The sequence below is a fragment of the Tetrahymena thermophila genome, assembly GCF_000189635.1.
Source record: "Tetrahymena thermophila SB210 genomic scaffold scf_8254636, whole genome shotgun sequence".
Taxonomy (NCBI): domain Eukaryota; phylum Ciliophora; class Oligohymenophorea; order Hymenostomatida; family Tetrahymenidae; genus Tetrahymena; species Tetrahymena thermophila.
In genome coordinates this window covers 285949-296972 of record NW_002476405.1, presented here as the reverse complement: position 1 = coordinate 296972, position 11024 = coordinate 285949, and the positions used below count along the sequence as shown (strand labels likewise).

Sequence of the window (11024 nt, the reverse complement as noted above, 5' to 3'; positions counted from 1 at the left end):
ATTTTTGATGAATAAATTTAGTAATATTAATAATTAAATGAATTAAGAGCAAACTATTTTTCTATTTTTAGTCTATCATTAGTTCTAGTTTATTAGTTTATATAGACTTTGATAATAATAATAACTATTTTTAATTAATCAATCAATTTTAATCATATATCTATCGCTTTTTTCTTATATAGTATAACTTTATGAAATACCTACTTTATAAAGTAAAGGCTTAAACAATAACTAAGAGTATAATAAATAAATAAAAATATAACAAAATATTTATAAAAAACCAAGATTAATACAAATATAAACAAAAAATGAAATTCCTCACATTTACTTTCCTTGCTCTAATTGCTTTTTGTGCAGCCTCGGAAGCAGTTAATTTTCTTAATTGTTTGGAAAGAAATTAATATGATTTATAAGTACCATGCAAATAGGATAATTTAGATTGTCTAAATGAAGCATAAAGAGTGTAAACCTGCGTTTAAAAATGTACAGATTCTCAAGAATTTTCTCCCCAATAGATCAAAAATTGTTTACCAAAATGCAGTTCTAAAAACGCAGCAATTTAAAACAATCTTTAAGTAGTTATAAATTGCCTTAACTCCTCAACATTCTTATAATTTGCTTTTGTATTTGCATTTTCTTTAATGTCTATGATATTTTGAAATATTTATCATAAGATATTTTAATGCATAAAATTTTATTAATTTAAAAAAATAATAATAAAAATATTACCTTATTTTTTAAGTTAACAATGAATGTATCTTATTTTATTCTTATTTGTATGCATTTTCTTTCTATTTTTTAAAATATTACTTAAATCAATAATAAAATTAATTTAAATAATAAATTAGTTTCATATTCAATAAATAAAAATATTTAATATTTAGTTTTTAAATTTTGCAGTTAAACTTATTAAGTTCAATACTAGATAAATTCACTGGCTTTAAAATAGGCCATTTTTTTTCGAATAAAAATAAATTATTTAGCTTATTTCTTTAAAAAGTTAATTTAGTATTTTAACAAAATTTAATACTCCATTTCATTACACGCAATGAGATTTTAAGTTTAATATAATATTTTAAATATAACAATTTGCAATTTTAAAAAATAGTCATAGCCATTTATTAGCGATTATTTTATTAACATTTAGAAATATACATAATTTAATTAAAGATTATGTATATATATATAATTTAATTTTCTGATATATTTTGATGCATTAAATGAAAAATAGTATGTCATCAAATTAAACTCATTTATACCCAAGCCACTAAATTTTAATTAGGCGTTTGGCTATACTTTTGCTTTTCTATTATATCATTATTTTATATTTAATAAATTTAATTTTTTATTTTGAATTTCTTTCTATTTTTATGTGGCTTAATCTAAAAGTTATTTCAGCATATTAATTTTTTAAAATAGTTAACCAATCAAATGATTATTAATTATGATTTTAGCTTAATTTTCTTTCAACTTGAGTTTATTTAAAAATAAAAATTGAGTTTTTCTGAAAAAAATGATTTAATTAACAGAATAATTCAAATCTTTAGAAAATGTAATTAATTATTTTGTCAAGTAAGGAGTACAGAGTTATTATTTATATAATAAAAAGTTTCTCAACTCTAATTTATCCTCTCATATTAGTATTAATATTTCTATTAGGTATAAATTCACTATAATGCTTTTGCTAATTTTAACCAATAATTATACTAAATAGCCGCAATTAAATAGATGAAGAGGGTCTATCAAGCTTAGGTTCTGCTTTAGCATAGTGCTCTAATCTCTAAAATTTGACACTTGAACACTAGTAAAATAATTTTTTTGTTTAACTTTAACTTATAGTTAATAAATAAATAATAATAAATTATTTGCTTTTCTAAAGTAACTTTGTTATTAATATTCCTTTTTTTAGTTTTATTATGTTAAATATATTTCATGTTAAACGAATATTTTAATGACAAGTTATTTAGAATATTTATACTTCTTTTTACATATTTTTTTGTTAATTTATTTTTAAAATATTAAAAGTTTGGTTTAAATGAAATCAGAAAGTGCTTCAAAATTAGTCTCTGATTTAACAAACTGTGCTAAAATCTAGAAAATGGCACTAGATTTTAGGTACATTGCTTTTTGCTTTAATTGAATTTTTTATTTATAAAATTGGCAAAGCTATTTAAAAGCAAATTTTAGTCTATTTTTAAAGTATCATTTCATTTAAACTGTGAAATTTAGAAATTTACTAAAATTTTTTTTAAAGCTCAAATCCTATTTATGATGATGGTTTAAAAGACTTGAGTTCTCATTTATATAAATTCGCTAATCTCGAAACTTTGGCACTCAAATTTTAGTAAAAAATTTATTGATCAATAATTTCTAAAAAATTAATTTTATAATATTTCTTTTTTTTAATTAAAATTTTTATAATTTTTTTAATTTAAAAATTATTTTATCTTTTAATTCAATTTTCTCTCTTTTATTAATAAATCTAAATCATTAATATTTTAATATGGGAATAAGTTCCACTTAAATTTATGAAGATGGAGCCATTAGCCTAGGTTAAAATTTAGCAAAATGTACTAATCTTAAGAATCTAACAATTAAACTCAAGTAAAATATTAAACATTCATGAATCTTTTAGAAATTAAATGTATATTTAAATTTAAATAAAACTAAATGAAAAGCAATAATTAAATTCAAGATAATGGCTTATTAGGACTATGCTCAGGTCTATTAAACATCCCTAATATATCAAGTTTGAAACTTATTCTTGGGTTAAATATAATAATTTAATTGTTTTAATAAGACTTTAATATTTTATTTAACTTTGGGATTTTATTAATTTTATCTTAAAAATATTAAAAGGAACACATTTATTAGATCAAATGGTGCAATGGGTATAAGCTCTACTTTACCAAACTTCAGTAAACTTATAGATTTAACACTCAATATTTCGTAAAATATTTTACTTTTATTTTAAAGTGTGTGCTTTTAAAAATAAATAAAATATTTTCGAGATAAAATAACTGTTTACTTTAATATTTTTCTAATTTTAAATAATTATTTTTAGAATTTTAACTTTTATAATTTAATTTATACTTTTTTCTTTTAAATATATTTTTATCAATACAATTTTAAAAGAGTTAATTTTATCGATGATGAAGGAGCAATAAGCTTGAGTTCTGCAATAAGATAGTGTAAATAACTGAGATTTTTGGAACTTGATCTATGGTATAAATATTTTTGTTTTTTTAAATTTTTCTCTTTTATAAGGTTAGCTAAAAAAAAATAACATTAAATATATGCTATTATTTGATTATTTAGTGAATTTCTGTTTTTAATTCTTTTAAATTAGTTCTTTTATTTTAATTTTTAAAAAATTGTTTTTATTTATTTTAAATTGTGTATCTCATTCATTTGAAATAAATTATATAAATTAATAATAGGAATAATACACTTTCCAGCGAATCAGCAAGGAAAATATGGAAAATTATGAACTAAATTTTAAAAGCAAAAAGATTAATTAAGAAATTAATTGCAATATGAATTATTTAGACAAATTATTTTATGGATTTTTAAAAATTATTAATATTTAAAATTAATAAATAATGCATTTTTTTATGTTTTTAACAAATTTTTTTCGATATTTTTATTTTAAAAATTATATTATACAAAAATTATTAAATTTAAAATTTTTAGAAAATAGCAAGGTTAATAAAACCAAAATTTTATGTTCTAATTTTTTCTTGAAACTTATTATTTAAATTATTAGATATTTCTATTTTTCATGTAAAATAAGTTTTCAAGAATACTCATAACATCAATTTATTATTTACAAAAATGTAAAGCTTTACGAGTTTTTGATATTACTATTTATTTATTTATTTATTTATTTATTTATTTTATCACTAAAAAAAATGATAAAATAAATTAATTTTGAGGAAAAATATTTGATAATTTTTATTTTTTCTATCATAATTTGTTAGGTACTCTAATTTTTAAATAATTATATAATATAAATTGCATTTTATAAATAAAAAATAGTTTATTAACTAAAGTATTTGAATATTGAAGAATTAAACACAATTTAATAATTAATAAATACTTCTCAATAAAAAAATTATTTTTATTATTTTATTTTTGCACATTAAAGTTAAATTTGACAAGAAATTAAAGGTACTTGCTTGTTTTATTATATATTTATTAGATTTGAAATGTGATAATTTTAAAAATAAACTTAATTTTAATAGGGAATAAAGCTCAACTACTGCTTTGAGAAGATGAAGAAGAAGAAAAAGAAGATGATCTTGAATTAGATGAATTTGAAGAAGATGAAGATCTTGAAGATTAAGATGAAGATGAATTTGAAGATACACTTTCTTTTCTCTTTTTTTCTTTAGTTTATTTAGCTTTTTGGTTTGTTTCTTTCTCTTCTCTTTTACTGACTTAGTTTTCGCTTTGTTTTTCTGCTAATTGTTTATCAGTTTTAGCCTTTGAATCTTTATCAGCTTATTTATCACTTTTCTTTGGTAACTCTGAGGCTTTGTTTGACTTATTATTTTATTCATCTTGTTTTTTTCTATCTTTAGATGAGCTCTTTCTATGTTATTTTTTATCTCTTGAAGTTGATTTTCTGCTATCTTTATTACTCTTTCTGTTATCTTTTCTATCTCTATCTCTTTCCCTATCTCTTTCTCTTTCTCTTGATCTGCTTCTAGAATGTTTAGTAGATTTTTTTGATTCATTTTTTGTTTAAGAGCTACCTCTCTTTTATTTAGGAGATTAACTTCTTCTCTTGTGTTTTTCATGACGAGAAGATGATTTTTAATTTTTGCTCTTTGACTCAGATCTATCTCTTCTTTTGTCTTACTTTTTGTTATTATCTCTACTGTCGCTTCTTTTTCTTTTATCTTTGTTTTCCTTAACTTTGCTTGATGGCTCTTTTTCTTCTTTTTTCTAAGCGTCTTCACTATTTTGCTTTTTTTCCAAATCCTAATTCTATTCATTTTTAACCTCTTCTCTTTCTCTTTTTTGTTCTTTGTCTTGGTTATTATTATCAAACTTACTAACTCTATTCTTATCTCTAAGTTTTCTATCGTTTGATCTTGATCTAGATTTGCTGTATCTTCTTTTATATTTTGAGTCTCTATCTCTATATCTCTCAGAGCTTCTATCCCTATGTCTATCAGAACTTCTTTCTCTTCTACTTCTTTCACTGCCTCTTTTATCATCGTATCTTTTTTTAGAGTCTTCATCGTTATTATTTCCATCTTTAATCTTGCAAATATTCATTAATTAAGCAGATTTATCCTTATCTGCCACCTTAACTTTAAGCTTTACTTCCCCATACTTCAAACCAAAGGAGTACAATTGTGCATTATTAAAATCTTCCCTGGTCTAAAATGTAACATAAGCAAAGCCTTTTGGTCTTCCTGACCACTTGTCAACAGGAATTTTTACTTCTTAAACTTTGATTTTAATTCCTTAAAATTTTTTCTTTTCATTTTCATCCTTGTTTTTAGGTTCACTTATTCTCTCAAACATTTCTCTAATACCTAAAACAGTAGCATTATCAGGTAATCCACTGATAAATAAAGTATTATCAATATCAAATCCCATAATTCTACGAAGTTCTTCAGGAGTAATCGAAGGTTAGTTCAATTTCTAAAGTTGCTTAACTTACTGTTGTAATTGAATGCTTCTTTTTTGCAACTCTTACTTAGCTGCAGTATAATCAATATTAATCTCATAAGAGCGAGTAGATAAAGCAAAAGTCAAAATATCTCCTGTCTGCAATTCTTTATCAAAAAGCTTCTCTAATATCTCCCCATTAACAAAAGAACCTGATTTAGATTCCATATCAACAAGTCTAACTTTATTACCTTCCTCACAGATCAAACAAGCGTGTAAACGAGAAATACTTGGATGAGCCAGGATAACGCTATTTGTTTTATATTAGCCCATATAATAATAACTTCTTTCTTTTAATGTTATAGTTTCAATCTATTCTCCATCTTTTGAAACATTCAAAGTGATTACTGGTAACAAAATCTTGTCCTATTGCAAAGGAAATTTAGTTTACATCCACTTTTTCAAATCAACATTTTAATGAATATCTCCTCTAACCTTTTCTAAAATTCTTCCTATCTAATTTTATCCTTTGCTTCCAACTATACCCCAAAACAAATTACTAGGTGATTCTTCGAAAAATCTGCAAACTAGCTACCTTTATAAATAAAAAACAAACAAATTATCAATAAAATGAAACAAATCTTTCTGTTTTATTTTCCAAATTCGTGGTCTATTTAAATTAGCCTATTTTTTAACATTTTTATTTTTTAAAATCCTCAAAACAAACTAAAATATATGGTCTATATGATTTATTAACTAATCGACAGATAAATAGTAAATAAAAAATATTACTTTTCTTCAGTTAGTCTTAATCTCTCTCTCAATTCAAGAGAACGACGAAATTTATCTCTAATTAGAATTTCCATGACTTTTAATCTTCTATTCTCCCAATCAGGAGGATCTTCGATTTCAGAAGCTAGTAATATGAGATCATCAGGAGAATCTACATCTGCTATTTTCTACTTTATCTCAAAATCCTAAGCTCTTGCCCCTTAAAATGCTACACTTACTGAAGGATATAAAATACCTTCGTATAAAATCCATGAAGGCTCGTCATTATTGAGAAAGCTAAAATATTCTTCAAACTTATCTATAACTTAATCTTTTGGTTTATGAATTAAATAGTTAACCAATTTATTATTTATATCGTCACTCATTCTAATTTTAACAAAGTACTTAATTTGTTTGTAAATTATTTATTACTAATAATTAAGATTATCAATTAAACATCTAAATTATATGCAATCATGCAAAAAAAACTAGAAATTTATAATCCTTTGTTTCTATTAAAGCGATGAGTAAAATTATTAATTGATTGGTTTCATCTATCTAAGACACTTTCATTTACTTATTTAATTAGTAAATTAATTGTGTATCTTCAAAATTTTTCAAATTTTGATAAATAAAATGAAAATTAAATGATATATTTATTAATAATTTATTAGAAACTATCTATCATTTTTATATCTACATTATTTTTATATTGAGTAAATTTCCATTTTTATACATTTAATTGAAAATTAAATTTATAATTTCTTATTTAAAACAAATAAAATCTTTCAAAATATCTTAAAATAAAGCAAGGCATTTATGATATTCAGATGCAAAATATTTAGATTTAAAGCTAAAACAGAAATAGTTTAGAATAATTTAATTTAAAATATTTATTTAGACATTTATTTGCAATTTAAATTTTATTTAATTTTAATAAAAAGGATAAAAAGTTGAAATATATTAATAGATAGTTAATCTTTTAGTTCTTTTCAAATTTTATTAAAATAATAAAATAATTTTATTACAAATCAAATTTTTTTAAATTAAATCAAATAAAGACCATTAGAATATTTATTTTTATTTATTAAATGACTATTTATTTAGCTTAAAACAATTATTATTCAAAATGATTAGTTACGTTAAAATTCCTTTTTAATTTTATGTTTGAATCTAATTAATATTTTATCAAAACGAATTTAGTCAATTATTTGTGTAAAAAAAAATATAGTTAAAATTTTGAAAAATCTAATATCTTTTTTTATATATTTTTTATTTTTAATAAAATAGGATTTTTAAATAATAGGTTACCTTTTATTTATGTATTGTGTTATTGTATGTATTAATCTAAATTAGTGTGAGCTTTAAAAAGGAAATTTTGTAACAAATAAAATATATTTTGTAAAAAAATATAAAAATTAGCAAAAGGCAAAATTCCTAAAGAGCCTTTTTTATTTTAATTTTAATTATTAAATATATTATTAAGTAATAAAAATATTGTAAAGTACATTAGATATCCTATTATTAAATCATAAATAGAAATAATAATGCAATTAGTTATTTATTTATTTATTTTAATAAGTAAATTTTTATGATTATAAATGTGTTAGATAGCAATTAAAGTTTTAGTAAATTCTTCAGCAAATAAAAATACAAATTTTACATCACCAATATTTTTTTTATTCAATTTTTAGTTTTTTAAGGTATGTCAACAAAAATGAAAAGAAAAATGAGATATCATATATGTATGTTAATAAAGATGAGGAAAATAAAGCTAAGAATACAAAAAAAAAAAAAGCTTAAAAAACCAAAACCAATCAATTTTATTTAACATATTAAAAGCTTTTCTTATTTCATTCTCAAATAAAAAAGTATTTTATTTTCCTCTCAATTATTTTGTTATTTACAGTAATTTCTATTATGAAATACTAAAAATATATCCAAAATGTATAATAATAATTAAATAAAAGTAAACAAAAAGTTGATTTAATTTGATCTCCAAAAATAATCAACATTATAAAATTAAAGAAAAGGAACATAATAACTTAAGATAAAGTAAAAATGAATCAATTAAATAACATTGAAAACTTGAAATTAAGTCAGGGAAAGCAACTTTTATTAACTTAGCCATATGAAAATTGTCCTGTCCATCCTTTTAACTGGATTAGCTCACTTAGTATAAACCCTAACTCCACTTAATTTTTGTAATGTGCTTCATGTCTTTCAGATAATCCAAAATAAAATACACTTGATCTAATAAGACTGATTGAAGATAATGAAAAGATTGTTTTTTAGAATTGGCCCGTATAAGATGATGATCAATTATATTAAAATCTATAGAAAATATTTAAAAGTGATTCTACTGTAGAAAATGTTTTAGAAAATATAAAAGATTACTTCTAAAAATTAAGGAAATCAGTAGAACAAAAGATCAATCAAAAGGAAGATGAAATGTGCAGCAAAGCTAAATATCTTTGGACTATAAGTGAGTAGGTAGTATTAAAATATAACCAATTTTCTGAAAAAGAAAATTTAAAAAAAATAATAACTACTTAAAAAGATGATTTTCACAAATAAAATGAGCTTTTTAAAGAAATCATTGTGAAAGTCTATAATAACCAATAAGACTATAAAGAAACTCTATAGGATACGATCAATAAGTTCCAAACATAAAGAGATATGATAAACTTTGATACAGCAAACTAAATCAGCTAGAAATTATAGTAACTTATAGATTCAATTGATATTTTTGCTGTCAAAAACTTGGAAGAACTTAAAATAAAGACAAATGAAGAAGAATTAGATTATTTCTTTGATAATATGCACGAGGCTAAAATAGATGATATGACAACAACCTAGTTAATAGTTAAACTACTTAGTAACAAGCTAAATTATTGCTCTAAAGAATTAGCCTGCAAATTAAAAGATATATTAAAAAGGGTAATGATTGGTATAGATAGTTAGAGCATAAAGGATTATATTAATGAAGATTTATTCAAAGTAGATCTTCATAAATTAGGAGATGATCAAGTTGATTTAATTAAGAAATTATCAGAATTCATTAAAGAAGTATATTATTATTTTTTTAAATATTTTAAATAAAAATTAAATAATTTTATTTTGAATTAAATTAAAATAGTTTTTATTCTTAGCTTAAATTTTCTTGTCTCACTTCAAAATAATTTTTATTTATTTATTTATTCTTTATTAAAATAGTAAAATGTTAAAAATGATATAAGCAACGAGAGCAAGAAAACTCTGATGAATTTAATTAACAATAAATTCAATAATTGTGATTAAGATTTCTTACAAAGCGTGTCTAATTAATTTGAAATTGTTCTTCCATTCATAAACCAAATTGATTTCTCAAATTATTTGCTTCCTGATAAAAAGTCTTTGAATGGAGAAGAATTAACTTAATAGCAATTATCAGAAGTTTAAAATCTAATTAATAAGTTAGAATCTTCAAATAAACTGTAAAATTAAAAGTAAGAGGAATAATAATAATCTAACTAAATAAGTGTTGATACACTAATTTCTTTGTTTGAAAATAAAACTAATTTTTGTAGTGATAAATTTATTTAAAATGCCAAAGAAGTTGCTAAAGATTATGAACACATACTAAATGATTTATTCTTAAATTAACATATTTTTTAGGGAGATAGAGATGAAATTTTTGATTTTGATGGATTGAATTAAAAGCAAATTGATAATATTCAAAAGTTAATAAAAAAAATATGTTAATTGTCAGAGAGATTTGGAAGAGGTTATTCTAATAGTGAGTGCCTTTAAATTTCACAATAACTAAATTCTAGATTGATATTATAATAATTTCTTTTAAATAGCTAAACTTTGAATAAATTATTTTTAGATTTCCCTATTTTAGACACCATTAAATTTGAAGAAGACAATCTAATAAAATAATAAATAGATTTCGAAAAATAAAATATCGCATCTAGCGATGATTTGATACTTGAAATGACTGAAAAAAATACTTATATAGTTAAATAACCATATTCCTTGAAGGGTTAAATTTTAACATCAGACAGTTTAGATCCTTGTGAAAATTATATATTTAGATGCAAGGTAAATTAATCTTTAGACTGTAATGGCATAGCATTTGGTATTATGAAAACAACCAATATTGATTATAATACTATTCCTAATGAAAAATGTTGCTTTTATACTGATAGCAGAGGATATGGTTTAAACAAAATTTTAAAAGGAAAAAATCTAAAGGATGTAAGAGATGAGATAGATCAAATAGAAATAAGAATAAATATCGAGAACGGGATTGTCATATTTACAGATTATCCTAATTACGAAAATATTAACTAAATGAATGAATGGAATATAAATAATGAACAATACTATCATTTTGGAGTTTGTTTTAGTAAACCTGGTGATGATTATAATGTTGAGATTGAAGCTTTTACTGTAGATGATCATATTTAATTATTCTTGTTTAATAATAATGAATAAAATAGAGGAAGAAGATCTAGAAGAGTATATTGGAGATGAATTATAATATTATGAATATAACATATTTTAGTAGATTAATAAAACGAAGTTAAAGGATGGTATGACATTAAAAAAAATTATAAAAAGCATTTTTTTAAGTTTCTAAA

General features: G+C 21.3%; 3 protein-coding genes across 3 annotated transcripts; 2 read left to right on the top strand and 1 right to left on the bottom strand. All coding sequences in view use genetic code 6, as the record gives it.

Moving 5' to 3' along the window:
* Window positions 1–1513: 1513 nt before the first annotated feature.
* On the top strand, window positions 1514–3540 carry TTHERM_00490760 (hypothetical protein; the record flags this gene model as incomplete). The annotated part of the gene is made up of 10 exons (XM_001016853.2): window positions 1514–1552; window positions 1610–1659; window positions 1715–1804; window positions 2026–2115; window positions 2255–2344; window positions 2515–2604; window positions 2679–2768; window positions 2860–2949; window positions 3136–3225; window positions 3441–3540. The coding sequence occupies 10 exons, from the start codon at window positions 1514–1516 to the stop codon at window positions 3538–3540; spliced, it is 819 nt and encodes a 272-aa protein (XP_001016853.2).
* A 714-nt stretch (window positions 3541–4254) lies between these two features.
* On the bottom strand, window positions 4255–6782 carry TTHERM_00490750 (FHA domain protein; the record flags this gene model as incomplete). The annotated part of the gene is made up of 2 exons (XM_001016852.1): window positions 4255–6220; window positions 6418–6782. The coding sequence occupies 2 exons, from the start codon at window positions 6780–6782 to the stop codon at window positions 4255–4257; spliced, it is 2331 nt and encodes a 776-aa protein (XP_001016852.1).
* A 1675-nt stretch (window positions 6783–8457) lies between these two features.
* On the top strand, window positions 8458–10917 carry TTHERM_000490749 (von willebrand factor type A domain protein; the record flags this gene model as incomplete). The annotated part of the gene is made up of 2 exons (XM_012797808.1): window positions 8458–9465; window positions 9613–10917. 2 exons carry the CDS (start codon window positions 8458–8460, stop codon window positions 10915–10917), a joined length of 2313 nt encoding a protein of 770 aa, XP_012653262.1.
* Between the last annotated feature and the right edge of the window lie 107 nt (window positions 10918–11024).